Genomic DNA, 23,742 nt, shown 5'->3' with positions numbered 1-23,742 from the left:
GGGACATTTCCTAAGTGACAGGTCAGAGGGGAGGAGAAGGTGGCACATCTGGAGCATCCTCCCCAGGGGGCACAAGGCAGGGAACCGAGCCTGGAGCCCAAACCCACAGCCTGTCCTTGTCCCTTCATCCCAGCAGATGCCTGCAGAGCTGTGCCTATGGCCCCCATCCAAAACCAGCCACAGCACACAGGCGTTTTGGGTACCAGGGCCAAATCCAGACCTGAGCTGGGAACATCCACACGCTGGGGACAGGCTGGGAAGGCGTCGCTGCCCCAGGATGCTGCCAAAGCCAGGCATACAAAGAGGTCCTGAGCATGGAGCGAGGCAGGACTGGGGAGCTCGGATATGGGACTGGTGTCCCCAGGGGTTCACCGCTTTGCTCAGACCAGCGCCAGCATTTCAGCCTCCCCAGGAGACCACCCCTGCTGCCAAAGCACAGTGGCGCCGCAGCTCCCCGCCAAGGGTTACACCAGCGGGGAGGGACGGGAGCTGTGATGCATAGGCAGAGCATTTGCTGCGGGGGCCAGAAGGGATTTTTGAGATGCCTCCGCCGAGGTCCCACACTGTTTGTTTGCAGCGCAGCCTCACGAGCAGAGGCAGATGGGTTCGGGGAGGAGAGACGGAGATAAGGGAGCGCACCCAGCACCACGGGTGCACCCACCTGGCACTGAGCACAGCGGGGTGCCTGGGTCACCCCACAAAGCACAAAGGCAGCAGAAAGCAGGGCTCTGCCAGCCCGTTTGGACTCACTTTTGTCTAGACCTTCTTATCTCTACATCCCCAAGCTGGTGCCGGAGGCAGGGCGGTGGCGGGGAGGTGCGGGGCAAGCTGGTGCTCGCGCGCGGCACAGAGCCGGCTCGGGTGCATTTTCGAGCAGCACCAAATCGCAGCGTTTTCCTCCCAGCATCTGCTACTGGAGCAACACAGCCCTGCACCAGTGCAAGGGACAGCAGGGAGCATCCTGCTGCAACACGCACCGGGACATTGGGGTGCAGCATCAAGCCTGGGGTCCCCCAGCTCCCTTTCACCACCTCCCCAGACCACGGCCGCGCTGGATGCCACCCCTCTGACCATGGGACCCAGCTCCAGGCTCTTCCCTCCCTGGGAAAAGGTGACTTCCATGCAAGGGTTGATATGACTTATTAAATGGCCGCAGCACTTAGGGGACGGGCCCTTTTCGGGGCACGCAGGGAGGGGAAAGCCCGTGGGACTTTTTAACAGCTCTCCTCGCTAGTTATTAAAGCGTTTTACTGCCTCGTTAAGGCAGCCTAATCTCTGTGTATATCTAAAAAGAAAGAATTGGCTCGCTGGTGGTGTTACACCAGAGGTGGGCGTTTTCTGGCACTGGCTCAGCTCCTGCCCAGCTGCTTTATCTGCTTGTTTTCCTGCCGGGTCCCAGCGCCAAACCGCCCCGTGACAGAGCCTGCACCCACCCACGGGTGCTCTGCAGCCCCCAAACACCCACCTGGCAGCCAGACAGACATCCCCCGGGGGGGGCCATTTCCCCAGGGAGGTTTGGGGATGTGATGGGACATCCCCCCATCTCCATCTCCAAGGTCTGGATTTGGGGGATATCCAATTTTGGGGGCTGTTGGTAGCAGGGACAGGGAAGCTGGCCCCAGGGCATTTCGAGCAGGGGTAGGAGCCTCCCCCCCAACACCTCTGCGAGCTCCCCAAAGCACCGACAGCGTGGCTTTGGAGAAACACAACCATTTATTAAGCCAGCTATTTTTGTCGACAGCGGTTTCAGCAATGCCAGAGGACTTTAGGTTCCCCCCCCCCTCAGGGACCCCCAGCGGGTTCACGGCATGCAGAGCTCGAGGGAAAGCCAGGGACTGCCAGCCTTGGGGGACGCGGTAGCTATGCGGGAAGCCACGAGAAAGGTCTTTGCTCCAGAAAGGTCTTCCCTCTCTCTCGGCTTCCCAGCTGTTTCAGGAGAAGTTGAACCAATTCCCACCACCCCAACAAGGACGAAGACAGCTCACAGATGGAGGGGAAAACCTGTGCCGAGGCAAGAAGGCAGCTGTTGCAGCACCCAGCTGGGGCCAGCACCTTCCAGGCTCGTTCCCTGTGCGTGGAAGAACCCCCTCCTTGAGGCTGTGGGATGCCGAGGTCCTTCCCCGCATCATCTGTTGGAGGGAGCAGATCCTGCCCGAGGCAGCACAGCTCCAGCACAAGCCATGCTCTGCAAGCCGGGGGTGCTGGGGGGCGTAGCGGGCGGGCAGTGAAAGGCACGGGAAGAAGCCAAGGCTCTCAGGGCACAGAGGACATCTCTGGGGCAGGGTCACTGCAAATCCATGCTGGTGGAGGAGCCTCGAAACACGTCAGGAAACTCCCACTTTGCTCTGCCCTTCTGTGGGCACGCGGGGAAGGGAGATTTGTGCCGAAATCCCTCCTCCGCAGGGCACCGAGAAAGCCCCACTGAGCAGCCACGGTGCCCACCCCACCACGTTGCAGGTCACCGAAACCACCTGCCCCTTCAGGGAAGGGGATTTTGGCATCGACTACGTGCTGCGGCCCCAGGTCCTCCAGGTCAGACCTACCCTTGAGGGGCGCTTGCCTTGAAGAGGGCGATGGAGACAAGCACGCCCAACGGGGGTGCTCAGCTCACCCCAGAGCAAAGGATTAAATTTAGGGGGACCCACCTCGCCCTGCCTCTCCCACAAACTGCCCACGGGGCAGGCAGCCCTCACCCAGCCCCTCCAAGCTACGTTCACTGGTGGGGGGCTCAGAGGGACAAGGGGACACGACCCAACCACCCTGACCCCCTCCCAGCCAAACCACGCTCCCAAGCGGGGCCGAACGAAGCAGAGCAGGCGATGAGGGGAGCCGGGCCGGGGGCGTGAAGACCAGCAAAGGGGCTACAAGAACGTCACGTCGTCCTGGGACTGGAGCCAGCGCCAGTGGGCGTCGTACTCCGCGTGCAGTTTGCTGGTGAGTTTGCAGTTCTCCGAGTCAGCCTCGGCTTTCCGAGCCTTCCCACTTGGGTTCCCCTTCCCCATCCTTTCCCCGGCCCCCGCTGGCACTTTGGGGTCTTTGCCCGGTTCCAAAGAGCCGGGCTGCTTGCCCAAGTAGCCGTTGGCCACCTGGGGCTCCTTGGCAAACCGCTGCTGGTCCGGGGCGAGGTCTGCAGGGGGCCACTCGTGCTCCGCTTTGCCCTTCTCCAGCTTCCCGAGACCCCTCTCGGGGTCCATCCTGCCCCAGTCCTGCTCGACCCTGCCCAGGGCTCTCGCGGGAGGCTCGGCGGCGTTTTGGGAGTACTCGTCCATGTCGTCAGCCAGCGTGTCCAGGTAGCTGCCGACCGAGATGCTGTCCAGCTTGTCGGGGGGGTCCTGCAGGCTGTCCCAGCTGCCCCGCCGCGAGGCCGCCTGGCTGCCCGCCAGGCTGTACTGGCTGCTGGCCAGGCTGCTGCCGCGGCTGGGCAGCGCGCTCCGCTCCTCCAGCAGCCATTTCACCGCCTCGATGCCCTCGTTCACCAGCACCAGCTGCTGCAGGATCTTCACGTCCACCGCCCGCAGGTAGGCCTGGGTTGGGGGGGGGAGACGGAGAGCACGGCTCAGCGGGGGGCACGGCACGCTTTGCCCTCCTCCGTCCCCGGCCCCCAGAGACCTACGGCCCCAAGTCCCAGCCCCGTGGTGCTGTTTGAGACCCGGGGACCCCATCATCAAGGACCGACAACTTATGGCACCCACGCAGCCATCCCCATACACAAGCACCCCCATGGGGATGGGGGCAAGCAAATAACTGCGGGCACAGGGGGTCCAGATCTGAGCCCAGAGCATCCCCTGAATGCACTGAAACCCAAATCCCACCCAAAAATCCCAGTCAAACATCACCTTTTTTGAGATGTAAGAAAAATCAGACACAAGGCATCCATCCTGGCCCTTGTTTGCGCCCAGCCTGGAGCCATGGTGGGGGTATCAGGGGGTTATGGGGTCCCTATCACCGATCCCACCCTCGCTTGGCTGCCTCCTGCCCCTGCGGGGCCGGGGGAAGCTCTCCGCAGAGCTGCAGCTCCTGCAGGAACATCTGGTTTCCTAATGGGAAGCCCGGCGTGCCAAGACATTCCTGGCCGTATGATACTCGCCGCCGAAAGCCACTGGATTTCCCCTGCGCGGGGCGGAAATATTTTGCCAGGAAAGGGGATAAAAAGGCGGGGGGGGGGGGGGGAGAGGGAGAGAAACCCACGGCGAGCCAGGTAGGGGCAGCTGGTGTGAGGGGAGACGAGGGCTGAGAGCTGGGATAACGTGAGCAATGCATCTCCAAAGGCAAATCCCAGCTGGGCTGGGAGCTGGTGAAACACAGCCACGTCCTCAGCCGAGGGAAAAGCTGCCCTGAGCGTGCCCCGCGGGTCTCTGGGGAGCCCCATCTCCGGTCCCACGGCTGGCACCGGGACAAAGCCGCCGGAGGAAGGAGCCTGGGAAAGCTCCGGAGAGAGGTTTCGACACGTGACACCTCACAGCTCAGAAGATGCAAAGAAAACGGGCAAAGGCTTATAGGGACCCAACACCAACCCCCTGCCCCTCCCCAAACCCATCAGGCTGGATTTAAAATAAATAAATAAATAAATAAATAAATAAATAAATTGCGAGGGGATGAGAGAGCTGCAGCCAGCCCAGACTGGGGCAGGAGCCAGCTGTGAACTGCAGAAACTTCCTTTCTAGGCAAGTTATTTCACAAACCGCCTCCGACGGACTTTTCCGCACGCTCCAAAAGCATCTGGCCTTGGCACGGAGGACGCGCTGGACGAGGCAGCCTGGGAGCTCCTGACGTCCTCCCCAGGCCTGGAGAAATTGCGTTTTTCTCCACCACATCCAGCTGTGGCGGGCGGAGAGGTGAGGGGGGAGCGGGGCCCTGAGGTCAGAAGCTGCCCCAAATTAAGGGATGGGATCCCGATGAGGGATGCTCCCCAGGTTTGGTTTCTTTGGCTGATCTGCTGCAATTTCGGGCCAGCCTGAGCCCCGCCGCTTCACCCCTATAAGCATCCAGGTGAGGGCAGCGTGGAAGGACACCGAGATCGTACAAGATCCTACAAGAAGGCAGCTGCCCTTCATGTCCCTGTCCCTGCAAGTGGCAGCAGCAGCCACCAGGGAGCAAGGTGACCGCGGTGCCCGGTGCGTGGCATGGGACTGGGGGACACCGGACAACCTGCTCTGGGACGTGCCTCAGTTTCCCCCAGCACGCTGTCCCCCCACAACCATCCCATCCTCCTGAAATGTCCCCTCCTAAAAGGGGGCAGCGACCCCAGCACAGCAGGGTCACGGTCCTTCGTCCCTCCCCAGCACCCACGCGTCGGTTTTTTCTCCCTCCAGGACTGACAGATTTGGGGCAATGGGAGGAAATTGGCCTAAGGGTCTGGGGACAAAGCTGCAATTAGGATCTCCACCCTGACAAGCGCCACCTCTGCCCTGTCCCCTCCGTCCCCAAGGGCATTAAAGGGCAGCCCAGCACCAGGGCAGGATGCGCTCCTCGCCCCCAAACCCGCTCCCCCTCCCTCCCACAGACAGGATCATGCCCCTGAGGATAAAATAACCTCTTTGGGTCAGGAAAATGTGGGAATTCGCTGCCTCCTCCCCGCGCCGCCCACACCGGGCAAGCCTCTCCTCCCAGCACGGCTGCGGCGTGGGGGCCAGGCGCGGTGCTGTGCCCACGGGGGGACATTTGGGGTCCTGCCTGGGGGCTGGGGGCGATGGGGATGGGGCAGGGGGGCGATGGGGCCCCCCCGGACCCCGGCTGCCCCCCGGTTTGGGGCCACCGCCGCCGGCCCCGCTGCGTGGGGTGGGGATGGGAAGGGCCGTGGCAGGGGGAGGAAAGCCCCGAGCTCGGTGCTGAGAGCCGGAGGTTATAAAATACGGCCCAAATCGGGGCCCTGAGGGTGTCGCGGGGGGTAAGGCAGCCTTCCTCCTCCTCCTCCTCCTCCTCCTCCTCCCAGCAGCCGGGCTCTGGACCTTCCCCCCCGGCTCAGAGTACAACCACGCAGCCAAGGGGCACCGGGGCCGCCCGGTTCGGCCTCCCAGGCCTCACCGCCGCTCCGCCGGCGGGACTGTACCGCCGGTACGGCCGGTGCAGCCGGTGCCGGGGGCACCCTTTGGCCCCTTTCCCTGTGTAAATGCCGCTCCCGTGCGTGGGAGCGCCCCCGGCGCCCAACCCCGCCCCGTTCCCCGAGCCCAGCGGCTCCCCCCCGGTGCCGGCGGGGTGATGCCGAGGAGCGGCCCGCGCCCGCGGCCACCCCCGGGGCAACCGGGGCGGGCTCAGCAGCACCGCGGCCCGGTAACCCGCAGCTCCCCCGCCCCTCGCTCCCCTCCGCCCGCCGGTGCCGGCACTCACCAGCTCCAAGCGGAGGGCGCGGAGGCGGTCGGCGAGCGGCGGGCGGGCACCGCGAACGGGCACCGGGAGCACCGGGAGCGGCACCGGGAGGGGCTCAGCCCGCAGCCCCCGCAGCAGCCCGGCGGGCGGCCGCCGGCCCAGCTTGCCGGCCAGCTCCCGCAGGTCCGCGGGCAGCGCCTCCCCGCCGCCCTCCATGCGGCCGGCACCGGGCGGCGGCACCGGGCGGTGCTGTCACCGAGGCCACGCCCCCTTTCCTCAAGCCACGCCTCCTTCCCGCGAACCACGCCCCCTCCCCGCAAGCCACGCCCCCCTCCGCCGCAGCCCCGCAGCCCTTCGCCGCAACCGCTCTCCCCCGCCGCCGAAGCCACGCCCCCTCGCGGCGCGGTGGGCGGGGCTAAGCGAGGCCACGCCCCCCCTCCCGGTCGTCTCGCGGCGCTCTGCGGCGCCGGAAGCGGCGCGGCCCCGCCGGTGCTGAGGGGGCGGCGGCGGCGCCCAGCGGGGCGCGGAGCGGGCCCGGCCCCCGGCTCGCCGTGAGTAGCGCCGGGACGCGGCCCCGCGCCGGGACGGGGCCTTGTGGTGCCCTCACGCACCCCGCAACCCGTCACCGGGCGGCCCGGGCCCGCCTCACGCCTCCTGCGGCCTCCTCCGGGCCTCCCCGCGGAGGCCTCGGCCCGGCCGGGCCTTGTCCCCCCTCAGCACCAGGGGGACTTTGGGGCCTTCCCTCAGTACCGGGGGGGGGGTTGGGGCCTCCGCCGCCCCTCAGCGCCGGGGTGGGCTGGCTCGGGGCAGGGCCCTCAGGAGCCCCTGGGGTCGGGGGTTTCTCCTTGCTCCCCGTACAGTGCCCTCACCCACAGCTGGCAGGCTCTGGTTTTGCTGGGGAGGGGATTTGAACCTCAACCTGTGCCCACCCCATCCCCGCAGGGAGCCCCGATGGACCCGCGTGAGGAGGCGAGCGCATCCTGACCCTCGTCCCTGCCCCCCGTGACTATGGAGGAGTGGAAGCCCAACGCCGTGCTCAAGCCCCACAAGAAGCGGAGCTGGTACTTGGCCTGGAAGTACAAGCTGATGAACCAGCGGGCGCTGAGGAAGCTGTGCCAGGTGAGTCGCCCGCGGTGGATTAGGGAGGTTAATCTGCGGGGTTTGCAGGGTTATGGGGCAGCTGCGTGGGTGGAGGGGGGTCTGCCAGGAGACCTGGGTGACCTAACATGCTGGGGAAGCCAAACCTGTTCCTAGAAATGCCACCCCAGTGCCTTTGTGCTCCTGCATGGAGGGGTCTGCTATGTCTAGCAGCTCCTTCCAGCTGCAAATGGACCATTAAGTGGCTATGGCAGAAGATAAAGCTGTTCAGCTTCCTTGGGAGACTCTTAGTAAAAAAAAAAAAAAAATAATGACTTGACTGATTCCTTCCCTCCTGGTTCTGTGTGTGTACTGAGTGCGGTAGGGCTCTGCCCACAGTGGGAAACCATTCCTGCCAGGTGATTTGCAAACCAAGCCTGGTATAAGGCGCAACAGGCAGACAGAAAATAGGACTGAGTAACAAGATCTCATGCCCTAGAGGCAGCTGGTGTTTAGGAAAGCCACAGACCTGCTCGTCTGTACCATGAAACTGCTAATCCGTCATTGAGCTGCCACGCCAGGGGACATCTGGGGGTATAAGGATGGGGAGGGTTTGCCCATGGGGCTGCACAAAAGGAGCTGTTCCCACAGTGAGCGGAGCCTGGTGAAATTTGGCAGTCAGTGACTGAGGGAAGGAGAAGGGGAAGGTTTTGTGTTTGCCTGGGGGGACGAAGGCTCACGAGGGCTCCCTGGGGAAGGAGACTGCTTGGGGTCCTTGGGATCAGGCCCGATCTTTCAGGCAGGCACTGCTGGCAACTCTGTGGCAGTGTTAGGTGTGAAGGTGTCAGCTGAGGCCTTGCCTTCAAACCCAGGCTGTCCTGCATCCCAGGCAGTGCTGCCATCCTCTTGGGATCTTGCAGCTTCCACCTTGCAGGTTGATCATTTCCCACCACTGGATGTTTGTGTTCCAGGTCTTCCTGTCTCAAAAAACAGGCCTTTGGAGTAGTTTCTGCTTTGCTCTGTGTCTGAAAAAGAAGAATGGGGGCAATGGTACTGAAGATCCCTTGGCAGATCTCCTTGGGGTGCCCTGCAGATCTGCCAGGGAGGCGGCCTGCTCTTGGGGTTGTTACAAGCTGCTAACACAGAGCATCCTGCATTGCAGACAGGAGCTGTCCTCTTCCTGCTTGTAACTGTGATCGTGAACATCAAACTGATCTTGGACACCCGGAGAGCTGCTTATGAGGAGGAAGAGGAGTCTGCACAGGATTACGGTGAGGGGCAGGAAGTAATTTCTTTAAGTCTGGGGAAGCTTGTGGCCAACTACAGCATGAAAAACAGGTCTGTGCCTGTGGGTGTAACAAAAAATAGAAAAGGATGTTTCCATTCGTGGTCCGTCTACTTCAACACGTTTGGCTGCAGAGGTCTGCAAGGGGTCAGACCTGTTGCTCTACTGGATTTCCTTCACTTGCTTTCCCCTTAGGTTCTGACCCATGGCTTGGGGGGGCTGGGGTGCCTGGGGGTGTTTGGCTGGGCTAGGGCGGAGCAGGGACAAGCCAGAGGTGCTTGGGCTGGTTGAGCCTGGGCTTTCGTCCCCTGTAGATGATGAGCTGCTGAACGTGGAGGTCCCTAGGCACCCTGTGAGCAACAAGAAGGTCTTGGATGTCGAGGTGTACTCCAGCAGGTCAAAGGTCTACGTGGCTGTGGATGGAACGACGGTAAGTGGAAGGATGGGGCTGAACGGGTGACGCTGTGACCCCAGGCAGTGAGAGCACTTCCGTGACTGACCAGAAGTCACAGAGAGAGACCTGCCCTTTGTTTGGGGGCCCTGCTGTGCCGAATGGGCAGGGAATACGGGGTGCTGGCTTCTGGTTCTCATCGCTCCTCCACCTGCAGGTCCTGGAAGATGAGGCTCGTGAGCAGGGAAGAGGGATCCACGTCATCGTCTTAAACCAGGCTACGGTAAAGCATCCCTGCGTGTCCGCGTGTGGCTTTCTCCCTGAGCTGCGTGTGTCCTTCCTGTCTAACTGTTGGGTGTGTGAGGAGACGGGCAGCCAGGAGAGAGGTCTCTGAATACTAGTTTGCCTCCAGATGCCAGAGTACAACACGGTGTTTCTCTTGTGCTTGTCTAGCTCAAAGGCTTTGACTGGTTTCCTAGGCAGTTTAGACTGGGAGAAATGTGAACCCCAACGGGGATGTCACTGGGGAGCAGGAAGAAGAGGAGTCATGGGCTTGACTGAAGCTGCCCCTCAGCACTTTGTGTGCTACAAAAAGGCAGAGTTTGCCTGGGGACTCGCTCCTTAGCGTACCAAAAAATGAACTCATCGTGTTGCTCTGGATCTGAGACTTCCAGGGCAGACTTCCATATTCCCACCTGTCCTGATCATATAAAACTTAAGATGCATCTTGTGTTTGAATGCCAACAGGGTCACGTGATGGCCAAGAGGGTCTTTGACACCTACTCTCCTCATGAAGACGAGGCCATGGTACTCTTCCTCAATATGGTTGCCCGGGGCCGAATCCTGATCTTCACCATTAAGGTAGGTGACATTAGTGTCAAAAGAAAATGTCACCTCGAATCAGGACGCCCTCAAGCTGGACTCTTGAATGTCACTGGGTGTTCCCAGAGCTAAATGTCGCGTTCCCGGCTGTGCTGCGTCTCCCTGGCTGGACGCCTCTCTCGTCCTCTCACTCTCCCTGGTTACTGCTGTGTGCTCAGTAAGGCTGGAGGGCAAAAAGAGAGTGCATCAGAACTTGCAGATGTAAACAAGGTAGAGAAAGAATGTGAAGAAATATAAGGATGTAGTGGGACCTTTCTGGGTGTTCTGTGCCAAATTCCAGGCTGTTGAGGTGGGAGTGGACTGTGCTGGCTCTGGGCTACTTTGTGAGCACCACCGTGCTTTAAGGTGGCAGGTTCAGATGTGTGAAGTGTTGGTAGACGCTGTCCCTGCTTGAGAACAGTGTGGTCTCGAGGAAACAGGAGTCTGACTCCTCTGACCTGCCCGTAGGTCATGGTGAAACAACCAGCAGGTTTAGTGGTGTGGAGATCTTGGGAACCTGCTTTTGAATTTCTCTGGCTCAGCTGGTTCCAGGGTAGGAATGGGCCCTGTATCTCTCTGGTATTGATGGGACACTCTTCTGGTAGGCAGACCTCAGCTGCAGGGTTGTGTTTGCTTCCAGGATGAAGGCTCCTTTCACCTCAAGGACACAGCCAAGAATGTCTTGAAAAGCCTGGGGAGCCAAGTTGCACCGTTCCTGAGCTGGAGAGACATGTGGACGTTTGTGGGGAAGAAGGGAGGTAAGAGAGGTTAGCACTTGCCCAGGAGAGTGTTCCTAGCTGCTTAACAGGTGAAGACAAACCCAAAATGCCCAATCCCCAAAATGCTGTTTGAGCAGACAACAAGTCACAGAAGAGTAGGCAGCTCCATTCCTGGGGGTGAGGAAGGGGATGGAGGCAGAACATGTCCCTTTAGCAACTCCCCAAAGGCCAAGGGCGGGATGCTAAGTCACCACCCTGAGCTGCAGCTCTGCTCGTGCCTTGACACGATGGGGATTGGCTCTTCAAGACCGTCCTGACCCCGTGTCCCTGCTCCAGGGGAGGTGTACGGGGAGAAGCACGCCAAGTCACCTGCCCTCTCGACATGGGGTGACCCTGTGCTGCTGAAGACAGAAGTCCATCTGACATCTGTGGAAGGTAGGAAAATAAGATCTGCTCTGCGGTGCTGGGCGTCTCTGGAGGACGTCTGCCCATGTTCTTGGTGTTTTCGAGTCAGAGCCGTGGGTGTGTTAGCAACATCCCAGAATGGCTTTAAGGCTGTTTGACATGGGATGGTGACTTATAATGGCACCGGCTTCCCTTCTTCGTGCTTCCACGGCTATTCCAGGTGTGGTCATAGAGAAAGGTGAGGGTGAGGGTCTGGTACGTGTTGTGGCCACTTGTCACATCTCCAAACTAGGCCTGATCCAGTCTTTTCTGACTGTTGGCCTCAAACAAGGCCTGTCGCTGCCTCAGAGAGGCCATGCAGTGGGAACGGTTTCCAAATGGCTCCTGTGGTTATATGCTGTATCCTGCAGTGACGCTCGTTCACGGCAGCAAGCACTGGTTTGGTGATAGCTGAGCCCGGGGCAAGCCATCCATGTGGCAGCCTGGAGTACACAAGGTGAGGCCGTGGGGGTGAGGAATCCTTTTTTCTCCTTGGTGCCTCCAGATGCTGAGTGCCACTGGCCTGACACGGAGCTGAACCACCGCCGGAGGAGGTTCTGCAGCAAAGTGGAAGGTTACGGCAGCGTCTGCAGCTGCAAAGACCCCACGCCCATTGAGTTCAACCCTGATCCTGTGAGTATGGGGCAGAGTATCAGGAAGGCTCCAGGAGGGAGGGCTAGACAGGACCACGTGCGGCTCAGATGTAGAGCCGCGTCCCTGCACAGCAGCTGAGTGGTGATGACTGCCCTTGGGCAAGCCTTTAGCCCCTGGCAATGTAGGAAGAAGATGCTGGGGTCATGGGGAAGGGGCTGTCCTTAGCACAGCACTGGCAGGTTTGAACAGAAGTCTCCAGGTGGATGCAGGCTGGGATTTGGGAGCAGGATCTGAGGTGGGATGAAGGGAAGAAGCTGGCAGGGTCTCCAGCAGCGCTGAGCAGGCCATATCCTGGGTGGCTGGTGCTGGGTTTAACAGCGGGCAGGTCCCTGCCTCTTGGATCCTGCTGTTGGTGGCACGGCACCACCCAGCCACACTCACACACGTTTTCTCTTCCAGCTCAAAGACAACAGAGTCTTTGACGTGCCCGTAGCTGTTATTGCAGGGAACCGCCCCAACTACCTGTACAGGTAACCGCTCCAGGGGGCGCGACTTGTCTGCTCTTTGCCACGAGGTCAGGCACGGTTAAGCCCTCTTGCTGCTCAAACAACGTGGGCGCAGCTTCTGGGACAGGTCCCAGGGTCCTTGGCCATGGGAAAGGGGAGAGCCTTTGGGTCCCGTGTCCTGTTCCCTCACCCTGCCCCCTTTCCCCACCCCAAGGAATCCGTACCCCTCCGCGGAGTGGCCTGGACCCACTGGGACTGTGCTGTGCTCAGGCCCCTTGGTTTCTCCCCAGGATGCTGCGCTCCTTGCTGTCGGCTCAGGGTGTCAATCCTCGGATGATCACGGTCTTCATTGATGGGTACTATGAGGTGAGAACACTCCTGGGGGGTCCCTGTAAACAGGTCCTTGGTCCCCCAGCCGAGGGGATGTGGTGCTGCCCTAGTCCTTGGTGGGTGGCAGGCTATGAGCCCCTTCACCCTTCCTCCTGCTATCGGTGAGGGTGCTCCTCATCTGCTTCTTTGCAAAGTCTGGAGGCATGGAACCCTAAAAAAAAGTCTGTTTTCACAAGGCTGTGAAAACGGTGGCTTGGAAAAAAAGCCACTGAAAGCTGTGGCTTGGTAGAGGAGAGCTGTTTCTTGAGAGTTCAAAGACTTTCCCATCAGCTCAACCTTGAAAGCGCTTGAGAGTCCCCCAGCAAGCCCTGGCTCTGTGGCAGCAGGATGTGCTCCCAGTTGCCCGGGGCAGTTCTCCCAGCGCTGCCAGGCTGTGGGGCTGGGGCAGCTGGTGTGTTTGTGCAGGCTGTTACTGCAGTGCATCAGAGTGGTTAAAGATAGCAGTAACCATTGCCATGGCAACTGGAGCAGTATCCCTCTGCTGCGAGGGGGCAGCTTGGATGCTCGTGCTGCCATGGTGGATACCGAGAAGATGGAGGTTTTGGTGGGGCCTTCTAGGAGCAGAGGTATTTCAGCCCAAATACGGATTACTTCTGACCCCAGTGAGAATGTGCTTGGACAGAGAGGTCCTTCTTGGCAGCTGTGGGAGGAAGTGGAGTTGGTTGTGGTCTTGCTACTAAGCAGGTAGAAGGTGTTCCTGGACGTACCTGTTTTATATCTGCACTGTCCATGGGGGACTAGCAACTTGGGGCCTCTTGGATATTCTTTGGGTGTAAGTTTGGGTATTTAAAGTAGCGGGTCTAGCAAAAACTTATGGAGTGGGGTAGTGATATTTAGGGGCTGAAGGACCAAGATGGCTTGGTGAGTTCCTTGCAGTGGGGTCTTTAGCACAGCATCAGTTGGAGCCTCACTGATCCCCAGGAGGACAACTACACAGAGGAGATTGGCCAGCTGCTGTTGTTCCAGGGAGCTGACACTGTGGCAGAGAGTGGGGAGAATGTGTCTAAACCCACATGTTTGACAGGCTCTGTACATTCCCATTGCAGGAGCCAATGGATGTCGTGGAGCTGTTTGGCCTCTCAGGAATCCAGCACACTCCCATCAGCATTAAAAATGCCAGAGTTTCCCAGGTGAGAGACCCTTCCCAGCCCCCAGGGGAGCTTATTATTGGGATGGTATTTGAGGGAGGCAGGCTTAGCCCCACATCTGTGCCAGGCTGCCCCTCCCTGTGGTCCAGGCGTTGATGCTAACGCAGGCAATGATGTGTCTGTTCTTGCAGCACTACAAAGCCAGCCTGACTGCAACCTTCAACCTGTTCCCGGTAAGTGAGACCTCTGCCTGAGCCCTGTCTAGCTGCTCGTCCTTGGGAGTGAAGCAGCACAAAGCTGCCCTGGGAGAGCGGCGTCTGTGATAGCCTCCCTCACAGGAGCTGGAATTGGTCCTGTGGGGCAGGGAGCAGCACAACTGGGGGCACTGCCTGGTGTCTGCTCTGTCCTGGTCCTCTCCATCCTTCTGACATCTCACCTTGCCCTACAGGATGCCAAATTTGCTGTGGTTCTGGAGGAAGACCTCGACATTTCTGTTGACTTCTTCAGGTAAAGCTGTGGGTCGCTGAGATTCTGTTCAGGGGCGTTTCATTGGAGCTCTCTGGCTGCCTCAGGAGAAGCCAGATCCCCGCCGTGATGTAGCTCACCTGTCCGGGGCTAAGCAGTCCCTAGCCAACAACTGTAGCTGAGCTCTGCATGCACAGAGACTGGTTGTTGAATTCACTGTCCCTAGGTCTTGGTGCAGGGTCACTTGAGCATCTGGGATTTTGTAGATTTTGTCCTTTTTTGTTTGTTTTGTTTATTTTTGAGCCGCTGACTTGTTTTGCACATGCACATATGCCAACATCAGCCACCTCAGCCCAAGAGATGGGTTAAACATCCCCAGCGGTTGGGACTGGCTCACCTCCCGAGAATTTTCCTCGGTTTGTCTGTGGGAATGATCTCTGACCATGGACTGGGCAACTCTTTCCTCAGCTTTCTGAGCCAGTCAATATACCTACTGGAGGAGGACGAGAGCCTGTACTGCATCTCAGCATGGAACGACCAGGTGGGTTAGGGGGGATGGTGGAGCAGGGACAGCTGTGCCCTTTGTTGTTCCCAAGTCTGGGGGCTGAGTGCTCTCTGTAAAGCAGGTTTCCCCCAGCACCATCAGCCTGGGTGTGTCTCCCCAGCCCTGGACAGTTCAGAAGTGCCCCTGCAAATTTCCATCCTGTCCCTGCCCCGTGCTTCCCAGTGGCTGTCCCCTTCTTCCAGTGCTGGGTGTTTCCGTGGGGCAAGTTGCCCCCTTTCTTGGAGGGGTAGGGATGGATTCAGGGTGCTGAATGCTCCCCATAACGTCGCAGGGCTATGAGCACACAGCTGAGGACCCCTCGCTCCTGTACCGTGTGGAGACCATGCCGGGCCTGGGCTGGGTGCTCCGGAAAAGCCTGTACAAGGATGAGCTGGAGCCAAAGTGGCCAACCCCAGAGAAGGTGAGTATACTCGAGGGGCTTTGTCTTCTGCACCTACGTCTTTGTATATTTGCAGTCCGTGATCATCGTTTGATATCTGTCGGTTCGGCTCTTGGAGGGGCCCTGGTTCTTTCTGAGCTTCCCCTGGGAAGGATGCCCAAGCAGGATGGATCTGGGATAGGCACTAACTTGAGGACCATGTAACCAGCCACAGATGTGGCTGGAACAGCCCCGGCAAGCTGGGCTGGGGGGACAACAGCTTGTGAGGGCAGCCAGAAGGGTCCCAGGACAGCCGTTTTATTGAGTGATGTCCCCAAACGTGAGTGTAAGCAGCAGTTTCCCTTCCCCAGCTCTGGGACTGGGACATGTGGATGCGGATGCCCGAGCAGCGGAAGGGCCGGGAGTGCATCATCCCCGACATCTCGCGCTCCTACCACTTCGGCATCGTGGGGCTCAACATGAACGGCTACTTCCACGTGAGTGACCTCTGCCAGGCCCTGTCCTGGTGCTGAGCTCTGACCCCAGTCACCTCTCCAGGTAGTAGTGGGTGTGCTTGAGGTGACGTCCGAGTACTGCTGACTCCCTGCTGAACCCTGTTTTCTTTCCATCCTCTCTCTCTTTTTACCAGGAAGCCTATTTCAAAAAGCACAAGTTCAACACGGTTCCGAATGTCCAGCTTAAAAATGTGGAGAGGTGAGTACTGGTCAGAAGGTCTGGATGAAACAGTTGCATGTGCTGAGGATATCTCCCTTGTGGCACAACGACCATCAATCACCTCCAGTCGCAGCACATTGGCACCTCTGGATGAATCCTTGCAGTGTTTTTTGTGAGGTTGTGTTCGGCTAACCCATGTTCCAGGGAGCCCAGAAGCAGCCTGGGCATAAAGCACCCCTCCTTCATTCTGGATTGTGAGACCCCAGCCACAATGAGGGACAGACACCTGTCCCTAATACTCGTCTTCACTGATAAGGTGCCTGCGTGGGTTTTGGTTTTGTTGTTGTTTATTTCCTCTCAAAGACATGGATGCTTTGGTGGAGGCAGTTCAGAGCTGGCCTGGCTAACATTGAAAGGTCACTTTTTTGCTGCCACATCCTGCCTAGGGTGTATAGCAGTCCCTGTTCTCCAACCATTGTCTCCAGCCTGCCTTTTAGTATTACAGTGGGGTAGTCTTTAATTAAGATCGTTTGGAGATGATCCTTTTTTATCAAACTATCTGACTATGCCTTGATCTCTGTGCTCTGTCTTCAACAGCTTGAGAAAAGATGCCTATGAGACTGAAATTCATCGGATCCTGGGGTAAGTGCCTGCAGGAAGGGTGGGAGTCCATGGAGCACATTAGGTGGACCAGCTAGGACAGAAGAAAGGGTGGAGGTGGCCCCAGCCACTGCTTGCGTGTGTGAAGCACCCTGCAGTGGAACAGGGAGGAAGCAGGTTGGCTTCTCACTCCCCGTTCTGTTTCTGCAGTGAGGCTGAAGTCTTGGACCACAGCAAGGACCCCTGCGAGGACTCCTTTGTGCCCGACACTGAGGGCAAGGTCTATGTCATGTTCATCAAGATGGAGCAGGAAGCAGACTTCACCACCTGGACTCAGCTCGCCAAGGTGAGGCCCTGGCATAGGACATCCTCCCCCCTGCACTGATCTTGGCATTGCTAGAAAACACCTGGCTGTTTTTCTTGGGTTTTGCCCATGGCATGGGCACAGCTCAGAAAATGGATTCTCATGCTGCCCTTGGGTGATGTTTAAGCTCTCGATGGTTACAGAAGACACTGGGTCGTTTTTAGGCAGGTGCTTGGCTTATTGTGGGTAAATCTTACGACCTCCCTGTGTGGGAGCCCACGGCCAAGCTTGTCTGCAAGTTTTATTTGCTCACCTGGGTGTGCTGGTCAAGACCCCTGTCCTGAAGCAGGATCCCCACCCTCTACTGATGGTGGGTGGAGGTGGGCACTGATGCTTCTTCTTCCCTCCCCTCCACCCTAGTGCCTCCACATCTGGGACCTGGACGTCCGCGGGAACCACAAGGGGCTGTGGCGGCTCTTCCGCAAGAAAAACCACTTCCTCGTCGTGGGGGTCCCTGCCTCCCCCTACTCGTGAGTATCGGGGACACAGCAACCTGGGTAATTCCCCCCTGGCACCGTCCCCTGCCCAGGACACTGTCATCTGCTTCTGTCTCAGCTCACTTTTTGGGAGCTCCTGGCGCTGCTGGTGCCAGCTCCCATCCAGCCTTCTCACCCGCAGGTCCAAGAAGCCCTCGTCAGTGGTGCCGATCTACATGGAGCCCCCTGCGAAGGAGGAGGGGGCAGTGGCAGTGCCAGCAGTTGCTGCAGCAGAGCAGACGTGAGGCTGGCAGCTGGGAAGTGAGGGGGGCCAGGAGAGGACGGAGACCCCCACAGTGCAGAGACTGAGTTGGCAGCGGCTCTTGGAGGCTGGTGGCTGGACATGGACTCCCATTTCAGGCTGCAGTTTGAGATTTTGGGCTACCTCCAGCCCCCTGTCACGGTCTCCCTCTCCCTCACGCAGGGGCAGGGTCCTTCCCTGTAGACATGCCACCCCCATCGTCCCAGGAACATTTTTTAACACAGACTCTTTACTAATGCTGCTCCCGTTGCCCCCTGGCTGGGCAAGGTTGGAGGAAGGCAGTGCTCACCTGGGGGCTGCGGGAGGCCTTTAGGAACACCTCTGCTCCCATTTTTGCTCCCAGATCCCAAGAAGGCAGCGCGCTCGTGTACAAGCGCTGCAGCCCGCCAGCCGGGTGTTATTTATGAACTCTTGCCCAGCAGTGAGCACGGTGGTGAAGAAGGGATCTTCCAGCTGCTTTCTCCTGCACAACGGTTGCACCTTGAAGACTGGGTTGGACATCTCCCTGCCTGGGCCACAGCGACTGCTGGGGGCAGAAGGGAATGCCGAGGAGGAGCTGGACTTGCGGGCACGCAGGGGGCACCCTGTCCCCAGCACGAGGACAGGCGGGTGCCCCTGTCCTTTCCCTGCAGTTCGGGGAGCCGGAGAGGACTGCGGACGGAGGAGGACCACGCTCCGCGCTGCAGCTCAGACCGCCCTCACCCACCTCCTCCGTGGGGAGCAGCCCTGCCCCCCCCCGAGCTGTAGGATTGGGGGTGAAAGTGCCTTGCAGAGCGAGATGGGAGCAGCGAGCAGGGACTCCCCCGGCTGCAGGGGCAGGATGGACCTGGGCTCTCCAGCAGCTGCTCCTGGAGAGAGGAAATGCTGCGGCGTGGCGTGGTCCTTGCCTGTGGTACTGTACCCTGCCTCTGCTCCCTGTCAGGTACCCCCAGCTCTCGCTGAGGACGGGCAGGGGGAGTTGTTCCCCTGAATCCCCCCCTTACTGTGGTACGATGCTAGCAGGGAAGCTGCGAGCTGATCCAGGAGGGGCAGCCTGGTTCTCCTGGCGTGGTACGCCCTCTCTGCAGAGGGAGAGGGAGGGGGTCCCTGCCCCCCTTCCTGTGCCTTAGGATGGACCCCGGGCCCCCTCCCCAGCCCCTTGGTACTAACTTTCTCCCCACACTAGGGCCAGCCCTAGTCCCCTGCTCCCTGCACCTCCCTGCCTCATCCACGAGGCAGGAGATCACTTCTCTGCCCCAGTCCCCCACCCTAGCGCAGGGACGCTCTGGCTCGCCTGCTGTGCCAGCAGCTGGATTTGCTGCTCAGCCCCTTCCCTGCGCTCACAGGGAGGGGATGCGAGGGCTGGGCCCTGGGGTGCAGCACCCTGTGGGCCAGGGGCTCGTCCCCTTTGTCTTCTCACTGTGAACTGAGTGCCGGGGCCCCCTGGGAGCACACACCCCAGCGCCCGCTGGGGTCTACACTACAGTAACTTATTTATTTATTGCTTGGGGGAAGGTAGCAGGAAAGTAGCGTGGAGAGCCAGCAGCCCTCAGCCTGCAAGGAGGCAGACCTGGAAGGTTTCTGTCTTGTTCCCCCGGCGCCATCCTCTGTTCACCTCCTCCTTCCTTGCCCAGGGTAGGAAAATATTGGTGAACCCAGCAAATCTGCTCCTCTCTGCCCAAAATGGTCCCCGTGTGGGCACGGCACAGCTCTAGCGTGACTCCAGGGACTGTGACCTACGCCGGCGCCAACAGGGCGGCAGCTGTGTGTGCACTGCCCGAGCCAGGACAGACACAGGAGAGGAACAGAAGGTGGCACGTGTGTCCTGAGGGTGCAGGGTGCCACCCTTGAGACTTCGCGGTACCGGCACCGGGGCTCAGGCTGAGCTTCTCTGGTGCCCTTCTCTGGTGCTCTGGGGGGCAGCCCACAGGTGGTGGATGGGGCTGGGCTTTTTTTTTTTTTTTAATAATTTAGTTAAATATGAGGAAACAGGTTCATGACATGCTCTGGGAAAGGGACTTAGCTTCCTCAGTGGGAAAGCCACTTGCTCCCAGGCACTGCTTTGGAGAAACCTCAGTGGCTCTCCGCTGTGAGGCCCTTCCCTTGGCATCTCGGTTCCCGAGGCCCCTTTTCCCTTTAACCACCTGCCCCCTTCCCTTCCTGGCTGGCCGGACTCAGCCTGAGGCTGGGAGATGCTGGTCCCGCAGGCAGGGAATGGCTCCACGGGAGCTCTCTGCCCCGCGTGCTGCTCCCTGGCCTGCAGGGCCCAGGGCACTACAGCTCTCGGCAGCAGCAGGACTCGACCCCGGGCCTTCGAGCTCCTCATCCCTTCCCTCTGCGTGTGGTGGGCTGCTGGGTGTGCTGGGTGCTCCTCTCCCTCCGTCCCCCCTTCCTCACGCGAGGCTCCCCTTTGGCAGCTGGGGTTGGGCTGGGGGGCGAGGGCATCCCCAGGGCTTTCTGAATCGAATTATTTTTTCAAGAATAAACATTGCACAGCTGTTGGGCCTCGGGTGTTTCATCTGGGGCTTTCTGGGCCTTGTGGGGCCACCTGCACGGACGAGGCAGAGCCGTCCTCCGGGCCACAGCGCCTGACGGAGGCAAAAGGGAGTGCCTGCAGCTCTCTGCCACAGCTGGAAGCCCGCGCCTGGGGCCTTTTGGCCCAAATATCCTGCTTGGGGTGTGTGTTTTCCCAAGGAACAGCCTGGCCAGGGAGGGTTGGTGGCTCCCGTGGCCGGTAGTCTTCTGGGTCAACCTCCAGGAGCCTGCCCTGCAGCGCCGGTGCCAGCAGAGGTCCTCCGAGCCCTGGCGGCTGCCAGGGTTCTCTGTTTCCTCCTCAAGCTTTATCGTCGCTATCTGCAGTTTAATAACCGGCACAAACCCTGACCAAGGACTGGCGCTGGGCGCGATGAGCCCCTGTGCTCCCTGCTGCTTTCTGCCACTTGCTCCCAGCTCCGTGCCCCTCGCCGCCTTCCGGTGGGCAGCCAGCCCCCGGGGCAAAGATTCTGGGTCACTTCATTGGATTTGGGTTTTTTTTTCTTCCTGAGGAAATGGGAGCCTGGGATAAAGGGGCTTTTTTTTTTTTTTTTTTCTTCACCCAACCTCCTGCCCAAGGTCACAGCGCAGGGAAGGCATCGGGGGGGACGGGGGGCTGCTGCCACGAGCCAGCCGCTGCCTGAGCTGCCAACCTGAGTCTGTTGGTGGCAACAAAACAAAAGCAGGGGGGGACGGGACAGGACAGGAGGGACCAACCAGGAAAAACAACTCCTGGTGGCATTTCTGTTCCCCTTCGCTCCTCCCCGCGGGCTGGGTGCAGGCAGGGGTGAAGCCAAACCGAGCAGGGCCGTGAGAAAATTCAGCCTCTGGGCCAGCCCGGTGCGAGGAGCTGCTGCTGCAGGAGCCTCCAGAGCCTCCCGGCTCCCGTCCCCGTGGGGCAGGGAGCCCACGAGGGCTGGGGATTGCCCGGCCCTGGGGAGGAGCAGGGCGCGGAGGTGGCTGCAGATGCAGGACCCGAATGGGACGGGGACGGGCGGGCAGCAGCCACCAGCACGGACCAGCCCAGGCCAGCTCCGCGCACCGGCTGCCTCCTGTTCCACCCGTGGCGAGGCCGGGCCTCGTCTCCGTCGCCTCCCACCCCTTTTGGGGCAGCTTTTGGGGAGGGAGCAGCCCCCTGGGCAGAGGCTTTCCCCCAGCCCCATGTCCCTGGGGCTTTATTTGGCGGGGCGGCGGAGAGGGACATCGCCTCCCCAGTTTGCATCCGCCTCCGGTGGAGGCCAGAACCTCCTCCAGGACGAGGCCACCGCCTGTCTGTGGGACCAGCAAAACCCACAGCGTTTTGGGGCCTCAGGGCTGGGTACCAAGCTCCTGCCACCCTCAGGGAGGGTCGCGGAGCTCTGTCGGTGACCCAGCGAACCCCGCAGAGCTGTGGGGGTTCCTCTGGGCGTGCAGGAGGCTGCATTTATAGGGGCGAGGCAGGCAGGGACGTGTCGGCTCCCACGGCTCGGCCCCCCGCAGCCCCAGCTCCAGCACCCGCTGCCCAAGTCACCGGTTCCCAGGTCTCGCCCGTGCCCCCCCCCCCGCAGCCCAGCCCCGCTGCCTTTGTGCAGCCTCACAAAGGAGAACCTGTCCCGGCTGCTCCGCGTCCCGGGAGCTGGCTGATAATTAAACAAAAGCAAAATAGCCTTGGCATGAAACCCGACCTTTCAAGAACTTGCTGGGGGGGGTGGGGGCGGGAAGGGGTAATTTTTGCATGATTTCTCGGGGCTTTTTTCCTTTTTGCATTTTGTTTGTTCAGCGGGGATCGCGGTGCCCGCGGGTGCCGGGGCAGGGTGCAGTCCCCACGCTGGGCATCGCGGTCCAGGCTGCCCCTGCCCGTGGCCCTCTCTGCTCTGTGAAATTAGGGAAACATCCTCCTGATGTCCTTGGGGACGCCTGTCCTGGTCCTCCCGGATGGAGGCATCTCCGTGCTGGAGGGATGCCAGCGCCTGGGGTGCGCTGGCCCTGTCCCCGTCCACGTCCCCATCCCTGCGAGGGAGGCAGTGGTGCTGCACCCGATCACCCACATCCCAGATCCACGATTTTTGGCACCCGCTGTTATATAAAGAGCCCTGAAACGGAGGTGCCTGACCCCACCTGCTCCCAGGAAGGGGCTTGTTTTGGTCCCTGTGGCACGGATCTGTCCCCAGGCGATGGGGAGTCCCCGAGTGGGGCTGCCACTTCCCGTCCCCACGCACAACAAAGCCCAGCAGCAATTTCATCCTCAGCCGGGCGCCCCGGATTGTGGCCATGATGATCATTACGCCGTATCCTGCCCAGCACGGCGTTAACGATTAACTCGCCGGGTTTGATACCGGCCCCAGCGTGCTACGTTTCAATTATCCCTTCCACCACCACCACCGCCTCCGATAGCCCGAGCGTAATAAATCAGGGCACAGAGCTGCCTGAAAGCACCCGGGTGGCCCCGGGTGGGTGTCTCGGGGTGGGGAGGAGGAGGAAGGGGACGGGGAGGAAGGTTGGCAGGTGAAAGTGTGCACTGCCCCGCTTCTCCCCCGGGGAACCCGTGCCCTTCGAGGCCGTCCTCTCCTCTCCAGGAACGTCCTGGCTGAGCTGCCCGGGCGCAGCGGGAGGGAACTTCCTCGTAGCAGGCACTCCTCGTGCCGGTGATGCTGGATGGGTTCGCTTTGTTTGCCATTCACATTTGCCATTCATTGCCCTTTATCGGCAGGAACCGTAACAGCCGCAATTCAGCCTGCTGACGACAGTCACTGTCCCCCACCAAACGCAATTAAAAAGAGGGAGAGGAAAGCTCGTTTTCCTACGGCCAGGCTGGGTTTTGCCTTGGCAGCCTGCCCCGGGGCACGTGATGCTGGTGGCGAGCGCACCCCGTGAACCTCCCAGGATTTTGAAGGGTGCTCAGCACCCACCTCGGGGTGCCGTGGGGGTGAAAATAACCCAACCCCAGCCTCGGTGAGCTCCGGCCCCCTTCCCAAGCAGGGAGCAGACCAGGCACGCTTGTTTACCCCACCAGTTGCAGGACCTCGAGCCCAAGGACTCCGAAGCAGGGCAATAAGGAAGTTTCTGCTCGCTGTTACATGTGCGCAGGGATTTTGGCCTCGGTCACTGATGTCACAGCTGGCAGGGCCTTGGTGCTGCTGGTGGAGTTGATGAGTATTTATAGAAGCAGGCAAACCGAGGGCTGCGGGGACTTCTGGTGGTGCCAGGGCTCCCACGCTAGCAGGCAGCAGAACAAGGGACGCTGGCAGAAATCCCTCACGTCTCCCTGCCCCACAGTTTTCCAGGAACTAGGGGCAGGACCTAGGGCAGGACAGACCTTTGGTCAGACCTACACCTCCATCCCTGCAACGGCAGTGCCAGGGCTTGCAACCCCCGGGCTTTGCTCCGTGCCTCAGTTTCCCTCCATGTGGCAGGGAAAGGCACCAAGAGGCGCCCAGGGTTTTGTCAGCCCCCAGCCTCGTTTGCTGGCCTGGCCTCACTCCTGCCAGAAAACCCCAAATTAGGGGGCCCAGACCCTTGGGATGGGGTCCCCAAGCTGCCTTGAGGAACAGGCACCCCGAGTACCCCTGTGGGTGCCTGCACAGGATGGGCAAAGCTGATTTAAATGGGTATGACTGAAAGGAGGGATAAAATGAAGGGAAATTGGGGCTCTCCTGTTTGTGGGATGATGTCTGCAAAGCTCAAATGCAGTGTCTGCAAGCAGCATGACCACACCACCCCAGAGCCACCAAAACCACCGGCATCGCCCGCAGGAACCCGTGCCGAGGGGTGATGCTGGCACCTCTCGAAGGGCTGGGGCAGTGCCAAGGTCCGGGCGGCTCCCACA

General features: G+C 60.3%; 2 protein-coding genes across 3 annotated transcripts; one reads left to right on the top strand and one right to left on the bottom strand.

Moving 5' to 3' along the window:
* Positions 1-1,694: 1,694 nt before the first annotated feature.
* On the bottom strand, positions 1,695-6,557 carry LURAP1 (leucine rich adaptor protein 1). The gene is made up of 2 exons (XM_040565203.1): positions 6,328-6,557; positions 1,695-3,524 (listed from the first exon to the last, which is right to left on the bottom strand). Exons 1-2 carry the CDS (start codon positions 6,520-6,522, stop codon positions 2,862-2,864), a joined length of 858 nt encoding a protein of 285 aa, XP_040421137.1. The 5' UTR covers positions 6,523-6,557; the 3' UTR covers positions 1,695-2,861.
* On the top strand, positions 3,415-19,903 carry POMGNT1 (protein O-linked mannose N-acetylglucosaminyltransferase 1 (beta 1,2-)). Of its 2 annotated transcripts, none has more exons than XM_040565202.1 (22): positions 3,415-3,518; positions 7,249-7,425; positions 8,546-8,654; positions 8,983-9,098; positions 9,277-9,342; positions 9,807-9,920; positions 10,561-10,678; positions 10,976-11,074; positions 11,589-11,716; positions 12,137-12,207; positions 12,474-12,549; positions 13,620-13,703; positions 13,853-13,894; positions 14,110-14,168; positions 14,595-14,667; positions 14,963-15,091; positions 15,421-15,546; positions 15,699-15,763; positions 16,322-16,366; positions 16,535-16,670; positions 17,049-17,158; positions 17,307-19,903. In XM_040565202.1, the coding sequence occupies exons 2-22, from the start codon at positions 7,315-7,317 to the stop codon at positions 17,407-17,409; spliced, it is 1,980 nt and encodes a 659-aa protein (XP_040421136.1). In that variant the 5' UTR covers positions 3,415-3,518; positions 7,249-7,314; the 3' UTR covers positions 17,410-19,903. The 2 variants fall into 2 exon arrangements, with proteins under 2 accessions (XP_040421136.1, XP_040421135.1); XM_040565201.1 differs by lacking the exon at positions 3,415-3,518 and adding an exon at positions 6,793-6,857.
* The last annotated feature ends 3,839 nt before the right edge of the window (positions 19,904-23,742 follow it).

The sequence above is a fragment of the Cygnus olor genome, chromosome 8 (genome assembly GCF_009769625.2).
Source record: "Cygnus olor isolate bCygOlo1 chromosome 8, bCygOlo1.pri.v2, whole genome shotgun sequence".
In the NCBI taxonomy this organism is placed as follows: Eukaryota; Metazoa; Chordata; class Aves; order Anseriformes; family Anatidae; genus Cygnus; species Cygnus olor.
The sequence above is the reverse complement of the archived record's forward strand: the minus strand, read 5'-3'. Positions and strand labels throughout refer to the sequence as shown.